At 44.9% G+C, this 27804-nt stretch overlaps 2 protein-coding genes across 6 annotated transcripts in view; both read left to right on the forward strand.

The window, feature by feature from the left end:
• The window catches only part of Myl4 (myosin light chain 4), a 51316-nt gene extending 29129 nt beyond the window's left edge, over positions 1-22187 (forward strand). For 4 of the 5 annotated variants that reach the window (XM_074045852.1, XM_074045853.1, XM_074045854.1 and 1 more), the window contains 4 exons: positions 355-528; positions 1241-1318; positions 1830-1874; positions 2440-2593. In XM_074045852.1, the coding sequence (XP_073901953.1) occupies positions 355-528; positions 1241-1318; positions 1830-1858 (281 nt within the window). In that variant the 3' untranslated portion in view covers positions 1859-1874; positions 2440-2593. Of the gene's footprint in view, positions 1-354; positions 529-1240; positions 1319-1829; positions 1875-2439; positions 2594-21113 lie in introns of those variants that run through there. The other variant, XM_020179677.2, reaches the window with a different exon arrangement.
• A 1953-nt stretch (positions 22188-24140) lies between these two features.
• Positions 24141-27804, forward strand: part of Itgb3 (integrin subunit beta 3) — a 51897-nt gene continuing 48233 nt past the window's right edge. Inside the window, exon 1 of the mRNA XM_020179679.2 lies at positions 24141-24427. Within this exon, the coding sequence (XP_020035268.1) occupies positions 24349-24427 (79 nt within the window). The 5' untranslated portion in view covers positions 24141-24348. The remainder of the gene's footprint in view (positions 24428-27804) is intronic.

Below are 27804 nucleotides of genomic sequence, written 5' to 3' on the forward strand. Positions count from 1 at the left end.
AAGTCTGCATTGTGAATGTGACGCCCAAATCCTGCTGCTGCCACCCTGAGCTCCTCTGTCTACCTGGCTCCTTGCAGCTCAGAGATTTGGGTGGAGTCATGGTTCCTTTCCTCTTCTGCTCTGGGGATAGAGTGTCCCCTGCTCCCAGTCCAAGTCTCCTGAGTCCCAGGTCTCCTGCCTTGTTCTGGTGGGTATCTCTGTGCCCTTCATGGTCACTGGCTGAGTGTCCCATCCAGAAGCAGCTGTGCGCTAAGCACTGAGTGCTGCCAGGCTGGGGCGAGGCTGTCTTGGCTCTCTGCTCCCCTGAGCATCTGCTCATGTGGCTTTCTCTGTCCTTTCCATGCCTGTTGGAAGAGATGAATGCCAAGATGCTGGACTTCGAGACGTTCCTGCCCATCCTGCAGCACATCTCCCGCAACAAGGAGCAGGGCACCTATGAGGACTTCGTGGAGGGTCTGCGTGTGTTTGACAAGGAGAGCAATGGCACGGTCATGGGCGCTGAGCTTCGGCATGTCCTTGCCACCCTGGGTATGCCAGCTGGCCAGAGATGAAGCTCAGGTGGGAGGGATGGGGAAATGGGAGGAGTCTAGGTGGCATGTTGGGGTGCTATTCAAGGGTCCTTTTTTTTTTTTAATGGTACTGGAGTTTGAACACAGGGCCTACACCTTGAGCCACTCCATCAGACCTTTTTTTGTGATGGGTTTTTTCAAGATTGGGTCTCTCACAGCATTTGCCAGGGCTGGCTTTGAACCGTGATCCTCCTGATCTCTGCCTCCTGAGTAGCTAGGATTACAAGCTATACCTCATCCAAGAGTCCTTGTATTTAGCAGATCATGTCTTGATCTAGGGCCTATCTCCCTGGGCTCAGCAGGAACAGCCTCCCTAACTGGGTTTGCCCAGCAGCTACCAGAGTTTGGGAGAGGAGAGCAGTTGGCAGAGCAAAGGTTACTCCCGAGGTCTGAGAGGAGGACCCAGGGCTTCTGTCCTTGTTGTTGTAAGAGTCACAGGACCACAGGTATAGGTAGTCTTAGGCAGAGGGAGAAGCATCAGGGAATAGTCAAGGCCTAAATACCCTTGACCCCACCTTTGGGGGAGGGTTTGTCATGAACCACTTCCCAGATCCAGGGAGTTTTGGACATTCAACCTTAGGAATCTTGGACGCTCAGGTATTGCCTGTCCTTTCTCTGCCATTTGTAATTAAGAGACACCCCCCACCCCCACCTCCCATGCTCCACCCCAGGAGAGAAGATGACTGAGGCCGAGGTGGAACAGCTGTTGTCGGGGCAGGAGGATGCCAATGGCTGCATCAATTATGAAGGTATCCATCCTGCCTTGCTTCCCAGGGCACCCAGAGTGGGAGGGTGACATGGCTTGTGCCAACTGGGTTCAGGAGCTGCAGAGTGTATGCATCAAATGAGCTGTGTGAACTTCTTTTGGAAGCTGTTCTTTTCCATCCTGGTATAAAGGAAGGAGCATAGATTTTGGAGATAGCTCTGTGATATACTAGCTGTGTGACCTTCTCCCAGCCTCAGTTTTCTCGTCTTGGAAGTGGGGAAGTGACACTTTTCTCAAGGCTGTGGAGCTTTGTAGTGACAATGTAACTCATTTTATCTGTGTCCCTTGTCAGCAGAGTGGACAGAGTAGAGTTTAGGTCTCTTCCTTCTTCTGTCTTCTTTCAACCCTCAAGTGAGAGAGAGAATTATAGCCTGGAGAAAGGGCAGTGGGAGAGGTTGAGGTGTAGGGAAGGGGAAGTGGTTTAAGGGGTGGGGAGGGGAATAAAGAGCAGACACAGGCTCAGTCCAGTGACTGAATTTTGTTTTCTTTCCTAGCCTTTGTCAAGCACATTATGTCTGGGTGAAGCAGATTCCTCCAGGGTGAGTGCAGCTTCTTCCTCCTGGTCCCTTCTGGTCCCTTAAGGAGTGGCTTAAGGACACCACTACATGCCCTAGAGCTTTTCTGTTCCAGGCCTGGCCCTTTAAGAGGAAACTGCATGGGCTGGAGGTGTGGTTCAAGTGGTAGAGCACCTGTTGCTGAGTTCAAACCCCAGTACCACCAAAAAAAAGAAAAAAAAAGAGGAAATGGCTTGCGGTCAAGATGGGAGGGCAGCCTAGCCCTACCTACAATTTCCTTAACGCTTTGGCTCCTGCTAGTGTTCCTTTCCTGCCCTCCCTCCCTCATCTTTTCACCCCATCTTGACTTTTACTGTCACATCCTCGTGCCTCTCCCAAGGTCTCTTGGGCCTGGGCCCTCTGCACAGGCTCTTGTGTGTGAGAAAGCCCCATCCCAGGTGAACTGAGTCCTTGGCCTATGCCTTTCTTCCTCCCTTCCTTCCCTGGGTTCCCCTGGGTGTGGTGCCCTCCAGAAGGTGATGTGGGCTTGTGATGAGGGGTTCGGGTATGGGAGGGTGATAGATCCTCTCCATCTAGCACTTTCTTTCAGGTGCCTGGCCCTGGCCTTAGGTGAGTTAGCAAGAGGCCCATAGTGACTGACATGAAGTGCTGGACTGATCACTGCGCCACAGCCTAAGGATCTCGAAAGCCCACAGCCCTCCCTGTAAATAAACAGCCTCAGCAAGGATGGGCTAAGTTCCTGATTCTGACTAGTCTCAATTAATTAATTGAATTGATATCTGTGTGTTTGATAATGTCACCTAAGTCCTTATGAGTTCTTAGAGGAATGAGTTGGATCTGGGAGCTGGGCGACAAGGACAATAGAAGTACTGGGGTCTGACTAATGCTGAGAGCTCTGGAAGAGCTCACCAACATGAGGGGCCAAAGGGTTAATTCCCCCAAGGCTCACTGCTCACCTCATCTCACCCAGGTGGCCAGTAGGAAGGGAGACACCAGATACAGGCAGGGATTCCCCAAGAGGATCTTTACTGTTTCTTCTTATATATATATATATGTTTTTTTCTTTTTTTGCAGTACTGGGGTTTGAACTCAGGGCCTGCACCTTGAGCCACGCCACCAGCCCTTTTTTTGTGTGATGGGTTCTTTCAAAATAGGGTCTTGTGAACTATTTGCCAGGCTGGCTTCGAACCACGATCCTCCTGATCTCTACCTCCTGAGTAGGTAGGATTACAGGCGTGAGCCACTGGTGCCTGGCTTCTTCTTATATTTAAAAACAAAACAAAAGAAAAAACCAAATGTGTCTGCTGGGGATGAGGGCTGCTTAGCCCATGTGAGGCCCTGGGTTCCATCCCCAAAACTGCACTAAAAAAATTATGGCAAAACACAGATAAAATAGAAAGATAACATGAAAATTAGCATCTTAATCATTTCCTTTCTTTTTCTTCTCACTCGCTCTCTCTCTTTTTTTTTTTTTTTGGTGAGACTGTGTTTTGAACTCTGGGCTTCACGCTTGCAAAGCAGGTGTTTTACTGCTTGAGTCACACCTCCAGTCCCTTTTGCTCTGGTTATGTTGGAAATAGGGTCTTTCTAACTATTTGCCAGAGCTGGCCTCAAACAGCTATCCTCCTGATCTCAGTCTCCCAGGTAGCTAGGATTGCAGGTGTGAGCCACTGGTGTCTTCTGGCTCATTCAACTGTTTTTAAGCATACAATCCAGAACTGTTAGGAGTACTTATACTACTGTGTGACCAATCTCCAGAACTTTTCCATCCTCTCAAACTGGAACTTTATGCCTGTTAAACGAGTTTCCATCCTCCTCACCCCTTCCTGGCAATTAGCATTCGTCTTTCTGTTTCTATGAATTTGGCTACTCTAGATAGTGGAACCATGAGGTATTTGTCCTTTGGTGACTGGCTTTTGCACTCAGTATAACATTGTCAGTGTTCAGCCATGATGTAGCACATGTCCAAGTTTCCTTCCTTTTTAGGATTGAGGAACATCCCATTGTATGGAAGAGCACAGTTTGGCTTTGGTCCTTGCTTCTTGATGAGGCCACTTGAGGTGCCTCTAACTCTGAGTGTGAAGCCTGTGGTACCTGAGTTAGCCCTGCTCTTCTGGACTTTTCACCAACTCCAGACCTGAACTTCACCCAGGGTCCTGGAAAGGCTTAGGGTCAGAGATTACAGGCCTCAGGCAGGGGAGTGGGGCATGGCCAGTGAGAAAACGGGATAAGAAAACCAGTGATTGGGAAGAAGGAGAAAGATGATACAATGAAGTTAGAGACACATATGTATGAAGGGGGTGTCCCAGTATGGGGGTCCCTGTACCCCTGAGAATTCCCCTTCTCCTAGCGTTTCTGTTGCCCTGACTGTTGGGCATCCAGTTATAGATTTTTGTAGAACATCTATGAATTCCAGCCTCAGCTGCCTGTTTGTCAAGAAGATACTCTTCTTTTTCTTCTTCTTCCTCCTCCTTCTCCTTCTTCTTTTGGTGGGATTGGGGTTTGAACTCAGCGCTTTGTACTTACAAAGTAGGCACTCTACTGCTTGAGTCACAACTCCAGTTTGTTTTGTTCTGGTTATTTTTTAGAGATAGGGTCTTGCAAACTATTTGCCTGCTGGCCTCAACCCCAAATCCTCCTGATCTCAGCCTCCCTAATAGCTAGGATAACAGGCCTGAGCCACCACTTCCCCTTCCTTCCTGAGGAGAGGTTCCAGCTCTGGGAATCAGCAGGCTGAATCAAATCCAGAGGTCCTTGTACAGTTGGGAAGGGGTCATGGAATCTAATGATTCTCTCTTTTCCCCCTGCCCCTCTCCCCTTTTTTGAGACAGGGTCTTGCTATGTTGCCCAGGCTGGCCTTGAACTTACAATCATACTTTCTCAGTCTGCCTGGAGTAACTGGAACTGTAGGCATTTGTCACCATGCCTAGCTTGTTTCTCAAACTTTGTTTTAGCTTAATAGCCTTTCACACACTCTAAATGCTACAGGGAGTTAGTGCGTGAAGCTGAAGGGAACAGAGTGTCTCTGGCTGAAGAGGTGAGGGATTTGGGTTTTGGCTTCTGTGGCTTCCAACTGGGCTCCTTGGATGGACTTGGATGGAGCACAGCCAGAAGTTAAGCAAGGACATAAGCATCTGGGAACCAACCAGAGAATGATCTCCAAATAATATTAAGAATGGCTCTATCTATGTAAGGTGTGGTGTAAGTGCCAAGTGACTACAAGAAGAGGAACCAGAGAAAGTGAGGGATGACAAGGGAGGTTTTCCTTGGGAGATGAGGTTTAAGTGAGATGTTTAAGGAAGATATGCCCCAAGGCTGGTGCCCAGGCCCAGGGATAAAAAGGTCACGCACAAAGCTGGGCACCAGTGACCCCCTTGTAATCCTAGCTACTCAGGAGCAGATGTCAGAAGGATTGAGGTTCAAAGCTAGTCCCAGGGCAAATAGTTCACAAGACCCTATCTCAAAAAAACCCATCACAAATAAAGGGCTGGAGGAATGGCTCAAGTGGTAAGAGTGTCTGCCTAGCAAGCGTGAGGCCCTGAGTTCAAATCCCAGTGCTGCCAAAAAAAAAAAGAAAGGGCATGCACAGATGTTATGTCTCACTCATTCAATAGACACTGTGTCTTGTGTATAACTGTGTGCTGTGTGCTGTGTGCATAGCACTGGCTTGGGCCTTGTGGTACACTGAAGCACACATACATGATTCTTGTCCTCATGAGTTTACAATCTCATGGAAAAACAGTAGTTATAATCCTATGACAAATAACAACACCCAGCACTGAGCACAGTGTCACTATGATTATATTTGGCTGTGAGTTATAGAGGCCAAAATACAGTGGCTTAAAAGAAATTGAGGTGCGTTTCTCCCTCCCATTGAAGTCCAGGGCAGGTGTGACAGCCATTCTCTACAATGTCCTCAGGAACTCAGGTTTCTTTTTATATTGTGACCTTTCCTCATGCTCTAAGATGGTTGTGGTTGTTGCTGTTCAGCCATCATGTCCACTGAGGGAAGAGTTCAGGAAATTTCTTACTCAGTGAATGTCCTCGGGAACCAGTGCAACCAATTATCACCTCTGTGGTGCTGGTTTTGTTCATGTGAAGGCAGAAGAAACTTCCGTGCTCTTCTTCCTTCTCTTTCCCCTCAATAAGGCTGGCCCTTGCTTCACTGGGGAAGAGGATAGGTAAAAGGCAACTCTATTTCCCATATTTTGCTTGACTACACTGACTTTCACTTACTTCCCACCAGGATTACAGAAAAGAACTGCGCTCTCTAAGGAGAAGTAGTGTCCCAGTTCTAGGGAAGGTTTAAGGAGGGCTCTGGCCTGAGCCAGGAATGGCTCCATTCTGACGGACTGATGGCAAGTAATGGGACACAGGGCAGCTGATGGTGTGGAATGAAGAATGACTAGTGCCCACAAGTCAGGGTTCTTTGCCTCCCAGAGGCTGGGATAGCAAACATACATCCAGGTTCAGGTCTCCATGGACCCACTTTGGGGAGCAAGCTGCCTGTTCCAGGTCAGAGAGGTCAGGCAGCTTCATGGATGGTTCCCACTGTCAGAGGGAATGAGCCACACAAGAAGAGATGAGGCTCAAGGAAGGCCCTGCTGACCTCCCCCCACTCCCTGTGCTCCTTTCCCACCTCCCCAGTAAAGGTCACTGGGGTGCTCTGGTTCCTGATCCATCCCAGAGCCTCTACTGCCCTAGGAGAAGAAATGGGCAAGCAATCCGTAGAAATAAAATGATTCACGAAATGGGGTCCCCTGATGTCAAAGGTGAATTTTAGAGAGGATGATAGAGCGTTATCAGTTCATTGAGCAGCTACTATGTACCAGTCACCATGCTAAACCCATCACAACCCTTCTCTCCTAGCAGTCCAGGAGGTTAGGTTATTACCCCATTTAACAATTTTAAAGCCATGTGCAGTGGTACATGTCCATAGACCCAGCATGTGGGAGGCTGAGACAGGAGGATCACCGGCCCAGAAGTTTTTTTGTTTGTTTGTTTTTGCAGTACTGGAGCTTGAATGCAGGGTCTTCACTTTGAGCCACTCTCCCAGCCCTTTTTTGTGATGGCTATTTCCCAGATAGGGTCTTGTGAACTATTTGTCTTGGCTGGCTTCGAATCGCAATCCTCCTGATCTCTGCCTCCTGAATAGCTAGGATTATAGTGTGAGTCACCAACATCTGGCCAGAATTTTTTTTTTTGGTGGGTCTGAGGTTTGAACTCAGAGCTTCACACCTGCAAAGCAGGTGTTCTACCGCTTGAGCCATGTATCTAGTCCATTTTGCTTTTGTTATTTTGGAGATGTGGTCTCATGAACTATTTACCCTGGCTGGCTTTGAACCATGATCTTCCCTCTCTCAGCCTCTAAGTAGCTAGGATTATAAGTGTGAGCCATTGGTTCTTGGCTTTGAGTCTAGAAATTTAAGACCAGCCTGTACAACGTAGGAAGACCCCCCCCTTCTCAAAACAAACAAACAAACGAACAAGAAACTAAAAACCCAGGCATGGTGGTCAAGGCTTGTCATTCCAGTCTATAGGAGGCTGAGGCAGGAGGATCCTGAGTTTAAGGCTAGCCTGGGCTACATTGGGAATTCCAAGCCTGTTGGAGCTACATAGTAAGATCCTGTCTCAAAATCCCCTGCCCCCAAAATATTTAAAATATCACATAAGAATAATAACAAGTTAAACTCTTAATTTTTCCAGTTTCTCCCCTCCAGTTGAAGGCTGTAGCATAGCATATTAATATTTCTAAAATACCATTTTCATCAAATTGCTTCCCCAATTAGGACTTAGAAAAGCTCCTATGGCTACTGGGCCATTTCTAAGCCTTTCTATCTGGTTTCTAAGGCCTTCTCTTGTCTTACTCTCCTGGGAGCTCTGCTTACTGCAGCCAGTTGACCTCCTCCCTCTCTGTTAGCTCCTCTGTGTTGTTGCTGTCTAACCCACCCACCCCCATTCCTCCTTTCTGTGCACTTCTCTTTCTGCCACCATTAATCAACAATGGCCACCATTTATTCTCCTTAACAAAGTTACCAGATTGGAATGGAAGATGTCAGAGCTAGGCCTTAGAGACTTCTAGTAGCCACCATGTATTGGGTATCCTATCAAAACTGATATTGGAGCATTTTAGATAAGATGTGCTGGTGGAGATGGTTGGAGGGGCAATGTCAACTTCTCACCACTAGATGTCACAATTACAACAGCGTGCTTCCAACAGGAGTCCTAAGGGTGTGAAGAGTGTTGTGAGAATTAAAGGCAAATAATTCCCGGCCTAGGTTGGAAGGAAACTTCAGAAGTCACATACTTTATCTCTATGCCTTCTGACAAATGGGGATTTTGTTTACTTTCAAAGTCATACAGCAATTAGTTAGCTTGCTTCAGTACCCTCATGAAGGTTTTGCAATGAGGGTCATACAGAGGACACTCGTGGACATGTGAGTTCCTGGTATCTGGTCCAGTTCTGCTCCTAAGCCACATGCACACTGGGCCTTAGTCCCATAGATTGTAAAGTGAGGGAGTTGATTAGATCATCACTAACATTCCTTCTGAGTACAGATTATCAGAACTCAGTAACTTCCTCTGGCTGCATTAGCTTCTGTACATTTGGTTTGTTTTTACTCTTGTTATGTAGATGTGTTTAGGCACTTTTGAGGTAGAAGGCATTCATTCAAAAGAATTATTGGGCGCACAATTGTAGCTGCTTTAGGAGATAGAAAAGAAGGCCACCCCTGGTCTCTTCCTCTCTGAATTCATACTCTACTTGAAGAAAAATGATATACATGCTGGGTACCAGTGGCTCATGCCTAAAATTCTAACTACTCAAGAGGCAGAGATCAGGGGGATCACAGTTCGAAGCCAAACCTGGGAAAATAGTTTGTAAGACCCTACCTCGAAAAAACCCATCACAAAACAAGGTTGGTGGAGTGCCTCAAGGGTAAGAGAGCTTACCTAGCAAGTGTAAGGCCCTGCCAAAAAAAAAAAAAAAAAAAAAGCTATACGTGTGAAAAGTTAAACTATGTTAAAAGACAAACTAGAATATGTCTAAGGATCAAAGGAGGAATGTAGAACTGGAGCAATAGGAGAGGAGAGGAGAAGGAGTGATCAGGGAGGACTTCATGGAACAGGTATGGCAAGCTTGGATAGACTATAAAATAGACAAGAATCTAAGAGGAGAATTCCAGTCTAGAAGCACAAGGTGACTTCCTCTTTGCCAACTATAACCATAGTTCCTGACTTGATAAAAAGAAATAAAGAAGAATAAAAGAAGAATGAGAAAAAGTCTAGACAATGGGACATGAGGCAAGAAGAAGGGAAGAAAGACAAGGGGGTGAGCAACCACTCACTTGGAGAGATAGACACACCAGTCTCCTTCTCCCCCTCCTCCCCCTCCTCCTCCTCCTCTTCCTCCACCTCCTCTTCTTTCTTCTTGTGGTACTGGGGTTTGAACTAGGGGCTTTGTGCTTGATAGGCAACTGCTGTACTATTTAGATATTTAGACCATGCCCCCAGCCCTTTCTGCTTTAGTTTGTTTTTTATTAGGGTCTCATGTTTTTGCCTGGGCTGGCCTTGAAGGGCAAGTCTACTTCTGCCTCCCATGTAGCTAGGATGACAGTTACATACCACTATGCCCTGCTTATTTGTTGAGATGAGGTCTTGATAACTTCTTGTTCATACTTGTCTTAAACCATGATCCTCCTGATCTGTGCCTTCTGAGTAGCTGGAATAAGATGTAAGCTACTGCACCCAGCTTGAAAAATGTGCTATTTCTTAGAGTTTTCCTCAAAAAAGAGTGGCCTACCTTGAGAAGTGGTTAGTACTGGCCTGAGGCAGAGGCAGAAGGATCATGAGTTCAAGGCCAATCAGGGCAAAATTAGACTCTGTGTCAAAAACAAAATACAAACAAAAGAATTGTGGTGTCAGTGCAAGGCCATCAGTGTAATTCCAAGTACTACACACAAAAAGCCCAAAATAAAACAAAAAAACCCCACACAAACCATTTTTCCTAATAGGGATCTAAACATCTCATCCATGAGCTTTCCATCCTCTGTTCTGAATTTGTCCTCCAACGTGACCCAGGAAAGATCTAAGACCATTCCCTGTGATAGAAGTTGATATTTCCTGTCTTCTTGGCTAAGTGCGTGCCAGCAGGTGCAGTGCTGGTTGTAGGACAAGATTCTTGAATCCAGGTAATAGGACCACTTGCTCTCAAACTTGTTCTATCTGGGGTCTCAGTTCCTGCTAATTTTTTTATTTTTCATACTTTAGAGTCTGAAAATTAACCACTTTGACAGAAACTATGAAACTGAAGTCAAAATAGAGGTTAGGGAGTCCTAATGTCATACCATCAGTACAAACGACCGTACCCTTCCTGTTCTGGCTCTGAATAGGAGTCACAGCATATTTTTTGTTTTAACATTAAAAAATTTTTTACCTTATTTCGAAATTAGGTCTTATTGTCACAGCTCCTTGGCACAACTTTATGTCCATAAGAAGCACTCAGCAATCCTTCTTCCCATATAATATTTAAAAGGACCCCATAGATTTCCCTTTCTTCAGCTACATCAGACTCTTCAGATTCCCTTGCTGACTGCTATCCCTATTTGATTGTTTACAAATTGCCCTGTTAGAATCTCACATTTGAGTACCATTCATTCCTTTAAAAATAGGAACCAATGTTCTTAACCAAAAGCCTCTTATAGGCACAGTTATGCTCTTTTTCCAGAAAAAGGGTTTGCATTTGTTATCATATTTTCCAAGGGGACAGAGACCCAAAAAAGGTTAACAAGCATTGTTTAGAGCCTTTGTGGGATTCTGTTTATCTTTTCACTGAATGTTTTGACTTTGCATCTGGGGAAGCCAGTCTTCCTCTTAGGCTACCATGAACTTGAAAATAGCTCATCTCCTTTTCCCAGTAGTCTCCTAATTTCTACAGCCCCCACCCCTGTGTTTCCTTGGGGCACACTAAAGTTTCGAGAGGCAAGTAAGTTCCACTTACTATTTTTACTTCTCCTGTGATCCCACTATTTGTGGCATAAGCATTCTTACCAAGCTCCTCTGAGTCTTGTTCCAGATCTATGCAGGGCCCACATCTCCCACACCACTGGGTCACTTCTCCTATATTCCTTTATCAGATTCCTCTGGGCTTCCTCCTTTAGGCAGTTATGTTCCCTGCCCATCTTCCTGATGGTCAGTGCTGGCATGTACCCACTCCTACCAGTTTCATTTTTCTTTACAATGAAGCCAATTGTCAAGTGAAAATGATCCCATCTCACAAATTTTTGGTCATATTCAGAAGTGAATATGCACTTTCTAAAGTATCTTACTCCTTTTGCGTTTACATAAATCTTACCTGGTATTAGTTGTTAAGGGCAGAAGTGTCATTTCATAACTGGGCGCCATGCCTCAGTTTTCTTTGTGAGGTGGGAGATTTTGGTTCTGGCATCTGAGAATGGGAAACAGTACATCTGGCTGCTCTGTTCTCATCTTCTTGGGCCTGGGCATCAAAGGAGATTGAAACAATGGCCTCCTTGGCCCTATGCCTTCTTCCACTCCATCCCCACCCACACTTCAGCACTCAACTCAGTCAGCTCTTCTGTGTCATCCAAGGAAAGGAAAGAATCTCGGGGTCAAAGATCTAGCATTAAAAACTGCTTACCAATTGGAATGTGTGTATAGTTTGTTTCAGTCATCTACTTAATGCATTTTTCTGCTGGCATTGTTTAAAATGAGAATTTCTCTTTTATTTATTTACTTATTGATTGATTGATTGCAGTACTAGGGATGGAATGTGGGGCCTTGTGCATTCTATCACTGAGATATATCTCCAGCCCTTAAGTTAGAATTTGGTCTTTATGATATTATATCAGTGACGGTTTTCTCACAATGCAGTTGGTATTATGCGAGGTCTTTGGGGTTTATAAAATTGATTAGAATCGAATTTAAGTCTGACAGGTAAGCTAAGACATGCGTTGTACACAAAAAATATCAAGTAGGAGGCAAATGCTTTAAGATAGGTACTAACAAAGAAGGGAAATTTTTAAGGAGGAGGTAAGGTTATTTCCAGTTGTGGGATCAGAGAAAGCTCTTCGGAGGAGGAGAAGCTGCCATTTAAACCATGTCCCTGAAGGATGGGAGTGACTTAGACATACTCATGGAAGCAGTAGAGCGGTGGAAAGAGTGTAGTCTCAGTGGGATGTGCTCAGTGGTTGCGCTCTCTCATAGCATGTGCGAGGCTCTGGGATCCATCCCCAGCACCACCAAAAAAAATTATAGCCAGGCATGGTGGTGCACACCTGTAGTCCCAGCTACTCAGGAGGCTGCAGCAGGAGAATTGATTGAGTCCAGAAGTTTGGGGCCAGTTTAGGCAATGTAGTGAGACATTGTCTCAAAAAAACAAAGGTAGCTCCAGGTTCAGAGTGGGTCTACACTTACTAGTTGTGTGGCCTTGGGCAAAATTTTCAACTTCTCTAGGCTTCAACATTTTTTTTTTTTTTTTTGGTGGCACTGGAGTTTGAACTCAGGGCCTCATACTTGCTAGGCAGGAACTCTACCACTTGAACCACTCTAATGTATAAAATGGGGATTAAGAATAGTACTGACCTCATTTGGTACTATATCAAATGAGGTGATACTTGCAAAGCTTTTAAAATAGTGTCTGCAACATAGGACTCCTATGTAGCTCTACAAGGGAGAAGGGTATTCTAGGTAGAGAACATCCTAAGCAAAAGAAGGAAAATGAAAGAACTATTATTCTTAGGGGAAAGAGAGCAACAGAAATACCTGGGGGGCAATGGGAAGAGAATCAATGCTCATAATAAATAACAGGGACTCCCTCTGCTATGCACTCTCTGGGTGCTGTAGCTATTCCAAGGGCTTTGTGTGCACTGCCATTTACTCTTCCCAGGAACTCTTTATGGGGTAGATGTGGTTATCTCCATCCTATAAATAAGGCTTATAGAGAGAGGTACTCGGGAATGGGTGGAAGGTCAGGGTCAGACCCACATCTGCTTTGCTGCTTAAGACTGCGTCCTTAACATCACATCGTATTGGACCTTGCTTCTCTTGGCCCCTCTCCAGCCCTCCTGTTCCAATGCCAGTTAGTGGAAAATGAATACTCCAGTTCTCCCTCACCACTGCTGAGCTTGTCACCTCATGAAGTTACTTTTTTCCTCCCAGGCCTCAGTTTCCTTTTGAAGTCATGGAATCACTTCTGCTTGAGAAGTCCTTTCCAGCTCTGAGAAGCCTGATTTCTTTTTCTCCCCTACTCTCAAAGTTTGTCTTTATTTGACTGTCATGTTATCATTCTGGCCACCAAACATCCTATGCTAGGGATGCACAAATAAGTAGACACCAAAGCACCCAGGTCCTTTGGTATAAACCTGCCTGCCAGTAATTTAGAATAAGGAAATGATCAGAGATGAGAAGTGAGTCTGAGACAAACCTTAAAGGGGGTGAGGCATGCTGCTTTGGGCCCCATGTAGAAAGCTGGAATGATGGATGTTTCACTGGTGGCCTCGTCCCTTTGGTCTTTCCTCTAATGCATTTGACTGAGATGAATCTTGTGGGTTGTGGGGGGAAGATGGAGCAGGAAGAGAATATCCAAGGGTGGAGAGGGAGGCAGTGAGTCACTTGGTATAATTTGTGGCTTAGGTGTACATGTTACTAAATTTCTTCGGTGTGGAGCACAGATTATTTATATTTTGTAGGAGCAGTCTCACTACAAAACAATGCTCATTTTTTTTAATGCTCATATTTTTAATTTGCTTCTATGCTTTTTTTTTGTAGGACTAGGGTTTGAACTCAGGGCTTTGTGCTTACAAAGCAGGCTCTCTATGACTTGAGTCACACCTTCATTTCTATGCTTGTCCTGATGAAAAAATGTGTGGTTAAGTGGTGGAGCACTTGCCTAGCATGTATGAGGAGCTGGGTTTGATCTCCAACATCACACATATACACAAATGCCATGTCACCTGTGGTGGAGTGCAGGTGTATCCCTAGCACTTGGGAAGTGGAAGCAGGAGGATTGTGAGTTCTAGGCCAGAATGTACTACAGAGTGAGACCCTGTCTCAAAAAAATCCAAAAGAAAAAAAAAATTGTCTATGTCCTTTGTATACATGTATGAGAATAAAACAATGAAACCTGTTGAAATTTTTCTAAGAAGTGGGGGTTTGGGGGATGAAGGAGAATGGTGGAGGAGGTGAAACTAATCAAGACACATTGTAAGCACATATGTAAATGTCATAATGAAACCCTCCCGTACAACTAATATATGCTAATAAAAATGTAAAAAATTTATGTTAGAAAGAGTAAAAAGAAAAAAAATTCCACAGGTAAATAGGGCTGGGATTTGTGTCTTATAAGCTATGTAACTAACTTCATGACAACTCTGCCATGTGTTTTCCTCCATTTTCTGCAATGTTACAATTAGTCTTGGAGAAACTTTGAGAGTTCTGTCCTGTACTTTTTTAAGTATGCTTTTTAAAAAAATTTTGATGGTACGGGGACTTGAACTCAGGGCCTCACACTTGCTAGGCAGGTGCTCTAACACTTGAGCCACTCTGCCAGCCCCTGTCCTGTACTTTTTAAGGACACACACAGTCACCTGCTACAGTGCCCCAGATGTCTATTAGTAGTTATCTTTTTGGAGAGTAGGCATTAAAAGCTCCTGGATATGGTGTGAGTTTTGGGTGCTTGGGCTCTGAGGCTCTAACACCAGGCTTTGGAACTGAAGACTTCAGTTTACCAGTGAGTGACCTTGGGCAAGTGACACTCTCTCTGCACCTCAATGTCTTCATCTGTAGAATGGGGCTAAAAGCAATATGTGAAGATGTTACAAGGTAATATATATGAAGCGTTTAGCACAGTACCTGGCAGGCAATAAGCCCTCAGTCGATGTCAACTGTGAAGTTGTTGTCACTGTTGCCTTCTAGTTATTTCTTATTCAGTGCATTACTTTAGCAGATTTCTGAGATAGTAAGAAACATGAGTTCATTTTATGACCTGAGCAAAGGAAAGCCCTAGAAAACAGGGCATTCATTAGCTAGGATGGTCCCAGTCTAAAGGGCCCACATATAGAATCCCTGAGCTTTCAGGGGGTGGATGTGAGGATTTAGAATTTCTATGGAAGAATCCAAGAAATAGGGTGGAAAAGACAGATGAGTGGCATAGGACACAGCCCTTAGTATTGTCACAGGAGTCTGAGCCCCTGAGGAAGAGAGTGGAGAGGAGGGAGGGTGAGAGGAGAGCTGAGAGGCAGGGCTGCTCTCCTGTCAGGGAGGATGAACTCTCTTCTTTCACTCCTTCCTCAGGACTTCCTCATGGCTTCCAGGCCAGGTCTGAGGACTGCAGGTCATATTAGGTTGGAAACAGCCAAGGTCACGTGGAAGTGAGGCATGCTGCTGGTCGTACTCCCAGCTCACAGTCACACTACTCTTTGTCATCCTTTCAGGGGTCCTGTGTTTAGCCCAGACCTTGGTCTAATGCCCAGCTTTTTCCGGTGCTGTATCAGGATTCAGTCAGACATAGCTGGTAACTTCTTGTAATAGCCAAGACAGGAAGTGGTCAAGACCTGGAAATAGAGCAGCCCTTGGGGGCGGGTGGGTAGAATTGACCCAGAACTGGGTGCCTTCTTAGGCCAGGGGGCACAGAATGCTGGACTTGGCTTGGGCTTCAGGGACACTCAAGAGAACTCCTTTTTGGACTTTCTAATCTTATCCTAGAAAACAAGAAATCCAAGACTGCTTTATCCCAAGTAGGAACTTTCCCCACCAGCTCAGCAGTGTTGACTTAAAACATTTGGGGGTGTCTGGCACTCTGTACTCTCACAGGAGACTGTGGGTGGTAGGGTCAGTGTTACACAGGAAGACCTAGTTTTGAATCCCATCTTTGTCTCTAACTAACTATCTGTGTGCTCTTGAAATAATTACCCTATCTCTCTGAGATTTTTGAGGTGCTGAGGACCAAACCCAGGGCATGGCACATGCTAAGGAAGCACTCTATCACTGAGTACATCCCAAGCCTTTTTCCCTTGTAAAATTAGATTTCATCTCTATTTTGTATTGACTTAAAAAATGTAGTATGAAAAACTGCTTAGTGTAGTGTCTTGTACTTAATAACTGCAAGTTATATGGCAGCTAATAGAATTATAATAACAATCAGTAAGCGTCCTTTCAGGTGGGTAATCCTAGCTATTCGGGGAGCCTGAGATCAAGAGGATCACGGTTCAAGGTCAGCCAGGGCAAATAGTTCTTGAGACACTATCTGCAAAATAACCAGAGCAAAATGGACTGGAGGTGTGGCTCAAGTGGTAGAGTACCTGCTCTGTAAGCGTGAAGCCCTGAGTTTAAACCCCAGGCCTACCCAAAGAAATATATCTCCTTTCATCTTTCCAAACCTCAATTTCTACCTCTATGAAATGAGTTAATGTGAGGATTTAGGGAATGATAAGTATTTATGGAAGGTGGTAATGGTAGGTGTTCTCTAGTTCCCACCCTTAGAAGAAAGAACTCTGAGAAAGAGGACCAGGATCAGAAGCTCATCCTGATTAGGGGAAACAGAGGTGGAAGGGAGAGGGCATTCCCTGCATGAACACCAGTGAAGACAACTCTTCTTTTCCCTTCTGTGGTAAAAGAAATCTAGAGCCTTTTATATGCTAAGCAAGTGCTCTACCTCTGAGCTACACCCCCAGCCCTGGAAACAACTCTTGGAGAGTAGAAGTATCAAGGGACTGGGGAACTCACTGGCTAGGTCCTACTTCTTCAAGTCACAGACGCATTCAAGCAGTTAGTGAAAACCAAGGATCATTCTTATAGGAAAATACACATCGCACAAACTTTTGCATATTGTGGGGGTTCAAAGAACCCCTGAAACTTATTCTGGGACTTCAGGTGAAGAAACTCTGTCCCTGGGGTCAGAAGGGATAAGTACTCAGCTGCTTTGAGCTTGGAACAGCTGAGATGTGTCCCAGAAGCACTATGTAAGCCTGACCAGCCACTAGGTCCAACCATGGTTTGTTACTGAGGCAGGGGACCTGACCCAGGAGCTGTCAGAGGATGGTTAGTATGACCAGCAAGGACACTGCCAAAGCCTATGACATTCTCCTCCTTTAATTCAGTCAATATCTGCTGGGGGGCAGTTAGTGATAGACGGTCACAATGAAGTAATTGGTTTCCTGATTTGTAAGCAGAATTTTGGGCTACAATGAAAATCCAGCCAGTGTAGTAATCAACTTTTTGTCACTATACAGAAATCCCTGCGGCAGCTATCTTTAAAAAGAGAAACATTTATTTTGCTCATAGTTCTGGAGGTTCAAAGGCACAGAACTTGCATTAGCTTAGTTCTGGTGAGGACTTTATGAAGAATGGGGGGTGACAATGGTGGGAGTGCATGTCAGAGTGAATAGTCACGGCTCCAGCCAGAAGCAGAGAGCTCAATCGGGCCAGCCTTTCTCCTTTTATAACTAGCAAAGGGGTCTCAGGAGAACTACCAAGGGTCAAAAGTGACCTCCTTGTAGGCCCATGTCTTAAAGGTCCACACTACCTCCCAAGAGGGCCACCCTGGGCACCAAACCAGGTGTGCAATTAGAGCACATACATGTCATAGCAAGCATAAGTGAGCTGATCCTTAGGGGGAAAACTACTTGCCAGTTACTGTGCTATGTGACTTTATATTATTTTTTCATTTAACTCCCATTTTACAGATGAGAAGGAAACAGAGGCTTAGGCAGTTAAGAAACTTGCCAAGGTCACTCAGCTAGCAAATGATGGAGTCAAGATTCAACTTCTGGCCATCTTTAAGTAGTCCATCTCTTAATAAGTGAATAAGGAGTGCCTGGGAGGTTTAAAATACATGTCTGCAGCCCGGCTGTATATTTGGATTCACTGGAGCAGAGCCCCAAAGAGGGTGACTAGGGGTTTAGAGAGCTACCAGAAACAGGAATTTGGGGCCAAAAGCCAAGCAGCCCTATACCAAAATAAGGCATCTCTTTGGCCTGGGGTTGGATGGAAGAGGGGTGTGGGTTGTTCTGAGAGGAGGTTATGAGCAGTCATATGGTGGTCTCGGTGGGTGCAGAGTTTGAATCCAGGCTTGGATGCTGTGCTGGGATGGAAAGTTCTTGGGCTCTCAACTTTGTTCGCAGCAGAGGAAGGACTGGTTCCTGTGAGGATGAGGAAGGAGTTCCAGTTTCACTTTAAGACTGATGTCAATTTCCCAGGCTCAAGCTCTAGGAGGGTGGAGCCCGTTGCTGTGAACTATGGCACTCTTAGCATCTGGAGACCTGGCACATGGCAAGCATGTGCCCACTACCTGGTTGTGAATGAACATGGAGAAGGCTGAGTTCATTCCTCCCTCCTGATTCCCTTGATCACATGTAAGGGCACTTTTGAAGATAGCTCCTCAAAGCCAGAAATTCTAAGTGATGCCATTTTTAATCAGTGTGGACTCTGAAAAGTTCATTCTTCTGCAAGCCAAAGGGACAGCTGGGCCATTTCAATGGACAGCAGAAGAACCTCTGCCAGATATGTAGGAGGAGAAACTTCTGAGCCAATATGCTACGCCACACTTAGTTTCCCTAGCCAGACGGATGGATTTGCACTGAAATCTCCCCGCAAATACTAACTACAATGAGAATGTTTCCTCTGTGTTTTTCAGGTTCCAAAAGGGCTTTCTAATCCGTGGTCTCAAGAAGCTTTGTAGCCACATGTGCCCATTGGGAGGGGCACAGTGAGACTGAGGGTGGGGAAAAGGGTAGGAAATAAGTAGTTATTTTTTGCAGATAGGAAAAATGACCTTTGCAAGGTTACTCAACTAGTAAGAAGTAGAACGAGGACTCAGACCTTCTGACTCTTTGTTGAAAGGTGGATTAAACATGATCTTGCAGATAAGAAGTAAGAAATGACCACAAATATGCTTCCTGCAACTTACAGAGGTGACAATGAGGAACTGAACAGCAGTAGGGACTGCCCCAATGGGGACAGATTATTGATGTGGGCACAGGGAAAGCTTATCTGTTTTGTCAGTCTCGTTAAGGATGGGTAAAGGACCATACCATGTGACTCTTGTCTCTTAAATGCATCTTGGGGAAGATCGTCCGCCTGTCATGCACTGGCTGCCCCTCCAAGGTCCTATCTGCTGGCATTTGGTTAAATCGCAGACTGGGCACTCAGGTCACCTAACATCTTTCCTAGAACAAACAGTTTGTTAATATTAACTATCAAGTGCTGAAAGCCCAAACCTTTATTATTATTATTATTAGATTAGTATTATTATTATTATTACTTTTTACTGATTGCTATGGAATATTGAGACATTCCCTGCACTCAAAGCATCTCATTGTCCAGTACTGGTAGAAAAAGTCAAGGAAAGTAAATAAGTAATTACAGAATCTCTGCTTCTGGCAGAGATTATTATTAGTTTAGGGCAGTTGAGGAAGGTGTAATTTAAGGGGAAGACTCTTAGAGAGAAAGTTGCTGAGAGAGAGGTGCTCTCAGAAGTCTGCCTGGGTGTGCCCCTTGGTCTTTGGGCTGGGGGATGGGTTGCACATGCACAGGGGAGATTCTTTAGGGTATATCAGAGTGTGACTAAGAGCTAAGCAGCACACCAGAAGTTGCACATGGCTTGGAGGTATTAAGGTTTCAGCCTTGCAATAGTGATGAGCTCTCACTGAACATCTAGGTACTTAAATGATTTCCCAGAAAGCCCATAGTTTAGGAGTAAGGACATGTTCTGAAACATGGAAATGTCAATGAAAACAACAGTGTGATACACACCTATTCTTATGGTCAAAATCCAGAATGCTTATACTCTCCCAGAATCTGCACAAAGATGTTTACAGTAGTTTTCTTCATAATTGCCAGAATGTGGAAGCAACCAAAATGTCCTTTAGTAGGTGAATTGATAAATAGTCTGTTCCATTCAGATAATGGGTATCATTCAATGTTCAAAAGAAATGAGCCATTAAGCCATGAAAAGACACCAAGGAACCTTAAATATATATTACTAAGTGAAAGAAGCTCGTTTAAAAAGCTGAATTCTGTATGATTTCAACAATATGGCAATCTGGAAAAGGGAAAACTAAGGAGATAGTAAAAAGATCAATGGTTTCCAGCAGCTGAGAGGGAGGGAGAAATAAACATTTAGAGCATAAAGGAGGTTTAGGGTGGTGAAACTACACTGTACAATACTAGAGTGGTAGATGCATGTTATAATAAATGTTTCCAAACCCACCACCACCAATGAATATAAACTGTAGACTTTAGGTGATAATGATGTGTCAATGCAGGTTATAAACTGTAACAAATGTGCCATTCTGGTTGGGAATATTTATAATGGGAAGGTTATCTATCTGTGTGTGTGTGGCTATATGGGACCACTGTACTTTTCATTCAGTTTTGCTGTGAACACAACAGTGTTCTAAAAAAAATGAAGTATATTAAAAATACTGTTAACTTGGGATGATATTTGAGGAAAGAAATAGATTCTGAATCCATACATTTTCTATGCATCAATATTCTTTTGACAAAAGTTAAAATTTATATAGTTGGGAGGCAGAGATAGGAGGATCATGATTTAAAGCTAGCCCAGGCAAAAAACTAGTCAGGTGTGGTAGCACATACTTCTCATCCCAGCTATGTGAGAACTGTAAACAGGAAAATCATGGTCAGGCCCAGGCAAAAACTGCAAGACCTATCCCCAAAATAACTAAAGAAAAACGGGCAGGGGGTATAGCTCAAGTGTTAGAGCAAGCACAAGCTGTGGTTCAATCCCCAGTATGAGAGAAAGAGAGAGAGAGAGAGAGAGAGAGACAGACACAGAGAGAGAGAGAGAGACAGAGAGACAGAGAGAAAGAGAGAAAGAAAGAAAGAGAGAGAGAGAAAGAAAGAAAGAGAGAAAGAAACATGCAAGTAAACTCCCTGTAGCTATCCTTATCTCAACTAGCAAAAACCTTTGGTCTTTCCTATTATTGCATATACTCTCTCTTCAACAAAATTAGAGATAAGGGCAAAATAGTTTCTGCCTGGTAGTGAGGGTGTGGGGATGGGGGTAGGAAGGGGATGGGGGTGGGGGGAAGGGGGGAGAAATGACCCAAAAATTGTATGCACATATGAATAAAAGAAATAAAAAAAGAGAGAGAGAGAAAGAAAGAAAGGAAGGAAAGAAGAATAAGGCTCTACAGATAAGGCTCTACATTTGTCTTCACTGTGCTTGGCTTCTTAGCAGTATTTAACCTATTGAGAACTGTCCTTTTATTTTTTCCAATAAAGGATGATGATTATAAAGAAAGAAAGACTAAGAAAATGTCACAGGTTGAAGGAGAGCAAGGAGATGGTGACTAAATACAATATGGGATCCTGGATTTGATTCTGGACCAGAAAAAGGACATTAGTGGGAAAAACTGGCAAAATTCAAATTCTGTAACTAGATTAGTTCATAGTGTTGAATCAATGTTATTTTCCTGTGTTTGATAATTATGATGTGGTAATATCAGATGGGGACATTAGGGGAAGCTGGGTGGAGGATATAATGAACTTTGCAACTTTTCTGTGAGCATAAGTTATTTCAAAATAAAAAAGTTATAAACAAAAAGCTAGAAGGAGAAGTCAGAGAAAAGAATATAAATGATAGTGGACTTTTCAGCGAGACTATGAAGGCCAGCAAGCAGTGGAACATCTTTAAAAAACCCTGTCTACCTTGAAACTTATTTCTAAGAAATGTCATTAAAATGAGGGTGAAATAGTGAAAGCTGAGCACATTTGTTCATTAGTTGTGGAATTCAAGAAGTTCTTCAGGCTGGGCACAGTTGTTCATGCCTCTAATCTCAGCTACATGGAAGGCCATAGCTAGGAGGATCACAGTCTGAGGCCAGTCCTGGAGACCCTATCTAAAAACTAAGGGGAAAAAAAAAAGGGATGGGGCTGTGGCTCAATTGGTAGAGTGCCTGCCTAGGAAGTGTGAGGCCATGAGTTTAAACCCCATTACTGCCACTCCCCCCCAAAAACAACAACAACAAAAACAAGGTTTTTTAGGCTGAAGGAAAATGATTCCAGATAGAAACTTAGAACTAGAAGATGAAATGAATAGTACTGGAAATGATAAATATGTGGGTAAGCTTAAAAAACTCTCTTTTGGTCTCCTTATTTAATGTATTTGACAAATAACTGTTCAAAGCAAATCTAAAAATATTGTTGGGGGAGGGCGATATGGTCAGTATACTTTATATTTTTAAATGAAAATAGAACTTTGAAATCACTTGAAGTAGGGGGAGTGGAGTGAGGGAGAATGACGGTAGGAGTGGACCTTATAAAGGTACAATGTAAGCATATATGGAAATGTCACAATGAAACTCCTTGTACAACTAATATATGCTAATAAAAAGATTAAAAGAAAAAAATTCTGTTACTTTTTTTATTTATTTTTTTTTGAGACTGTGTCTTCCTATGTAGCCCAAGATGGTCTCGAACTTGAGATTCTCCTGCCTCTGCCTCCCAGGTACTGGGATTCTAGGTGTGCACCACTACATCTTGCTGTGAGCTACTGAGCATTTAGAAGTAAAATATAAGGTAATACTCACGTAGGGGATGGGTTTGTGTCAGTGGAATTGTGCAGGTATTATTCTAATACATTATGTGAAATGGTACAATACTAATTCAAGGTAGACGTGCATAAGTTGGGGGATGAATGTTGTCATCCCTAGAGAAAACACATGCATGCACACATGCACACACACACATACCTCATGAAGAGGTGTAGCTACAAAGTCAGGAGAGGAGAAAACGGTATTATTCCAAAGGAAACAGACACAGAGAAACAAAAAAGATGGAACAAATAAGATGGTAGATATAAACACATCAATTACTATACTAAATGTAAGTGAACTAACTCCTTTCTTTTTCTGGGTCTTGGCCTGGACTCACTTTGCACAGCTGTGACATGTTTGGCAGGACTTTAGCTAAGGCTGGGACTTAGTATATTTTCTGGGGTTGGTGACCACTTTGAGTGGTTGGTGCCAGCAGGGCTATGCTGAAGAGATATCTAGGTGGCTGGAGATTGGTTATGCACATGGGAATTGAAAAAATAAATAAATATATAGGCAGAGGTGTAAACAGACTGATCTGGATTTTGCTCCAGGACAATAACACTGTTGAAATGGCTTCTGGGCTAGAGGGCTTCTGCAGCCTGGTGAGGCAGATGGAGCTGAAGTCTCAAAGGCCTGGCCAGAGAGCCCAGCCATCCCTTGTGGGGCTGGCTTTTCTCCTGTCTCCTTGTGAATTGCTTATGCCATTTCTGCTGGTGTGTGCAACTATTAAGGTGTATCCTGGTGTTCCAGAGATCTGAGGAGGAAATGCCCACCTCTGCAGAGAATGGGGCTGGAGGAGGGGAACATCAGACAAGATCACAATGGTAGAGATGACATCTGAGATGTTTTGAAAGACAAGTGGAATTTTCCAAGTGGAAAAAGGAAGGAAGATCAGTCACACAGAAAGGCATGGAATGTTTGGGAGTGACAAGTATTTCTTGGGTTATAAGGGTGGGTGATGGGTCAGGGTCAGTTGTCAGGCCTCAGGGAAGCCCACGAGTTGAAGAGACCTTTAGTTCTCTCTGAACTGAGGCCTCTGGCCTTGCTTGTATTACCATCAGAGCTACCTATCGGGAAGGTTGCACTGGCCCAGCCACTTCCTTGTGCCCTCCTACTCACAGTCCCCCAGTCTGGGGAAAACCCAAGTATCGAGAGGAAGGACTGGGATGAGGGGTGTGGGGGTTAGCAGACAGGTGACCTTTGAGGAAAATACCATAAAGCTCCAAAACCTGTGAGTTTGAGTCTGTAGGTAATACAGTGACTGTCACCTGAAACATTTATCAGACACCTGCTACATGCAAGCAAGCATTTGAAGAGAGAAGCCCTTCACAGATATGTGACTGCTTACACAAATCTGAGATATGGTCTTGTGTTCAAGAGGCTTACAGTCTGCAGGAAAACCAAACGAGCCCAAGGGGAGGAAAATCAGTAAATTATTAAGGACTGAACCAGTGCAGATGCTTTCAGTTAAATGAATGAAAACGTGAATGAATGAAAACTCTGGAAGTGCCCTAGAAATCCAAGTAGAACAGCTCCGTGGATGTTCCCCAAAGAGGCAGGACTGGAAGGCTTCCAGAGAGAGGCCACAGGCTCCAGGTCTTTCTGAGCATACGGATCCCAGGGACGGACCCCTGGGACCAGGATGCACTCACGACCCTCTCGCGGCGCAGCCTAGCGGAGCGAGTGGCAGGCGGGTCCCCGTGGGCGGAGGCGAGGCCTGGAGAGAGGAGCCGCGGTTTCCCACCGCCGTCTCTCAGGCGCAGGGTCCAGAAAAGGGCCGGAGGGGAGGAAGCGGGAGGCGGCGGCGGCCCGCCCCTTTGCGTCCCACCCACCGCGTCCCCTCCCCGCCGGCTGCGGGAAAAACGGCCGCGGGCTCCCGGGCTCTCTGTGGGGCGGGCAGAGCGCGGCGGGCGGCGGAGGAGATGCGGGAGCGGCGGCCACTTCGGCCGCTCTGGGCCGCTCTGCTGGCGCTGGGGGCGCTGGCGGGCGTCGGCGTCGCAGGTGAGTGGGGCTCCCGCGCCCCGGGCGGAGGCTCTTCTGGGACCCGCGCAGCCACCTAATCTGCAGACCCAGGCGGGTTAGTCCTGGTCTTTGGCAGCTAGCTGGTCCTGGCTGGGGCTATAGGATCCCAGAGCTGGAGACCTTCCTGGCCCCGCGCTGGCAGGGCTGAGGGGCGCCTGGTCCTCCCGCAGTCAGGTCGGGCACCTTGCCGGGTGGCCTCTGCGCGCCCTGCGTCAGGGGGCATCTCTGAGCCCCGTGATCACTTGGGGCCGCGCGCGTCGCGGGTGGTGGAGATCGCTATCTGACCCGGGTAGCAGAGGCCAGATGGCGCTTCTTCAGACTGTTCCCGCGCGCACAGGCAGAGGGATGCGCTCGTCCCTTCCCAGTGGGTGAGAGTGCATGGTTGCGCTGGTTTGTCATTTTACTTTACATTCCTCTTCGTGTGTTGCATTTTTTCCCCCAAGTTTTTTTTTTTTTTCCTTTTAATTTGGCGGCTACCCTCATGGGCGTTTTAGAGCAGAATAAGGGCGCTGCCCTTTCCACTGTCACCCGGTGGCAGCCGTGCCTCTGCTTCTGGGGACAGACCAGTAAGTCTATAGTATGTGCAGGAGCCACGACAGGGGTTCCTTGGTCTGGCTCTGTTTCTCCTGCTGCTAACGCACCCCGTGAGGTTCTAGGGCGATCGGCATTCGGTCTCACTGGTGCTGGGGAGGTCAGGGAGCGGTCCTGGAGGAGCCCCTTCCCTCGCTTGAGGTGGGGAAACACTGCCCGGTTCGCAGAGGACATACGAGAGTGTGAACATGTACTTTAAAAGGATACAGTACTACTCGTAAAACAAGTCAGATCCTGTGTATAGGATTTTTTTTTAAAAAGGTAATTTTATTTTTATTTATTTATTTATTATTCATATGTGCATACAATGCTTGGGTCATTTCTCCCGCCTGCCCCCACCCCCTCCCTTACCACCCACTCTGCCCCCTCCCTCTCCCCCCCACCCCCTCAATACCCAGCAGAAACTATTTTGCCCTTATCTCTAATTTTGTTGAAGAGAGAGTATAAGCAATAATGGGAAGGAACAAGGGTTTTTGCTGGTTGAGATAAGGATAGCTATACAGGGAGTTGACTCACATTAATTTCCTGTGCATGTGTGTTACCTTCTAGGTTAATTCTTCTTGATCTAACCTTTTCTCTAGTTCCTGGTCCCCCTCTCCTATTGGCCTCAGTTGCTTTTAAGGTATCTGCTTTAGTTTCTCTGAGTTGAGGATAACAAATGCTAGCTAATATTTTAGTTACCTATCCTCATATCTCCCTTGTGTGCTCTCGCTTTTATCTTGTAATCAAAGTTCAATCACCTTGTTGTGTTTGCCCTTGATCTAATGTCTGCATATGAGGGAGAACATATGATTTTTGGTCTTTTGGGCCAGGCTAACCTCACTCAGAATGATGTTCTCCATTTCCATACATTTACCTGCGAATGGTAACATTTCATTCTTCTTCATGGCTGCATAAAATTCTATTGTAGATACCACATTTTCTTGATCCATTCATCAGTAGTGGGGCATCTTGGCTGTTTCCATAACTTGGCTATTGTGAATAGTGCTGCAATAAACACGAGTGTGTAGCTGCCTCTGGAGTAACCCGTGTCACAGTCTTTTGTGTATATCCCCAAGAGTGGTATTGCTGGATCATATGGTAGATCAATGTTTAGCTTTTTAAGTAGCCTCCAAATTCTTTTCCAGAGTGGTTGTACTAGTTTACATTACCACCAACAGTGTAAGAGGGTTCCTTAAAAAAAAAAGTTGATTTCAAGGATAAAATATTCGAAAATACTTTGATGACTGTCTTCAGGACTCCTCTCTGTAGGTGTAGATGTATGTAGATACTGGACAGGGCAAGGATGTGTCAGTGGAGGATCCTGGTTGTCCTGTAGCAGGACTGTGTAAGCCTTTGTTGAAGCTTTCATGTGATAGAGGCAAAACCAGGTCAAATGCGCCTTAGCCTGCAGGGAGCAGCCTGAGGACCACTGACCAGCTCAGCATCTCCAGCATTCTGCCTGGAGGTGTTAGATACTTGTTTGGCTGCTGCTGGCTGTTGATTGGGGAAATAGAGAAATCCACAGGACACTTCCATTGTCTCCTCCAGATATGCCTGCTTTCATGAACTTAAAATGCTTTTAAATTTACTACTAAATTTTTAACTGACACATGATAATTGTACATGCTTATGGTGTGCAATGTGATAATTCATACGTGTATGTAACGTGTAATGATCACATCAGGATAATGTACATTTATTTCTTTTTAAAAACATTTTTATTAGCATACATTAGTTGAACAGGGGGTGTTCACTGTGACTTATAATTGTATGTGCTTACAATATACCTCGATTAGATTTACCCCCTCCATCATACTGCATTTATTTCTTTGTGTTGGGAACCTGTTACTTTGAGCTGTGTAATGTATTTAAAACATTTTGTGATTTCATTAATATATATACATTTTACATCCACAGCTTTCTAAATTCACTTCGGAGGATGATCATTATATTTCCTTGCAGTTTTAGAAGAAAGTAAGGGGATAACGTAAGACAGTGCCTAGTATAGTGCTTTGCTCAGTGTTAGGGAAGAGGGTGTCCTTCCCTCTCCCCTGCTTCTCACTAACCCCAAGACAGCTCATGTTGGTCTGTTCACACAGTTGTAATGATCCATTTAGGACCACATTGCTTGCCATACCTGTCTCCATTAAAGATCCTTTAGGATATTCATTCGCAGATTCATGGTTGTGATTGGAGCTATCTAGAAGTGGTGCTGTGCTGAGCTACACTCTCTGTGAGGCAGGGTAGAGTAGTGTTTATTGCAGGGGCTCTAGAGTCAGCCTTCCAGAGTACTAAGCCCCCTGTAAAAGCAATTCCCCAGTGTCAGTGGCAGAGTTGCAGGTATCACTAAATCCCTGGGGAAGTAGATGGTGGAATGGCAGTGGGACATTTGTGTCCTACACACAGTATCAAAGGGACACAAAGAGAGCAGGGTAGGAGTGACCTAGAGAGGCTATATCAGAGTAGAAGATTCTGGTATGGGGAGAAGAGAGGTTGTCTGAGGACAGCATCAAGTTTCAGATTTTTATCTACAAAGATGATGTTTTTAGCTTCACCTAAGAAGTATTGGGTTTTGTGACTTCCCCATTTTTATTGTAACCTAGGAGTTCTGAGCTGAGCTGCTTATTTCTCTTCTGAAGTTTGTATTCCTTTTCAGGAACCCTTGGGGCCTGGAGAGACATGGAGAAAAGGAGCCTGGGGAAAGGGGCAGCTATGATTTAAGCCAGTAAGATGTAGGGTTGATTCTTGACTTTGTCTCTTATTGACTGTGTGACCTTAGGAAA

Source organism: Castor canadensis, chromosome 11 (genome assembly GCF_047511655.1).
Source record: "Castor canadensis chromosome 11, mCasCan1.hap1v2, whole genome shotgun sequence".
In the NCBI taxonomy this organism is placed as follows: domain Eukaryota; kingdom Metazoa; phylum Chordata; class Mammalia; order Rodentia; family Castoridae; genus Castor; species Castor canadensis.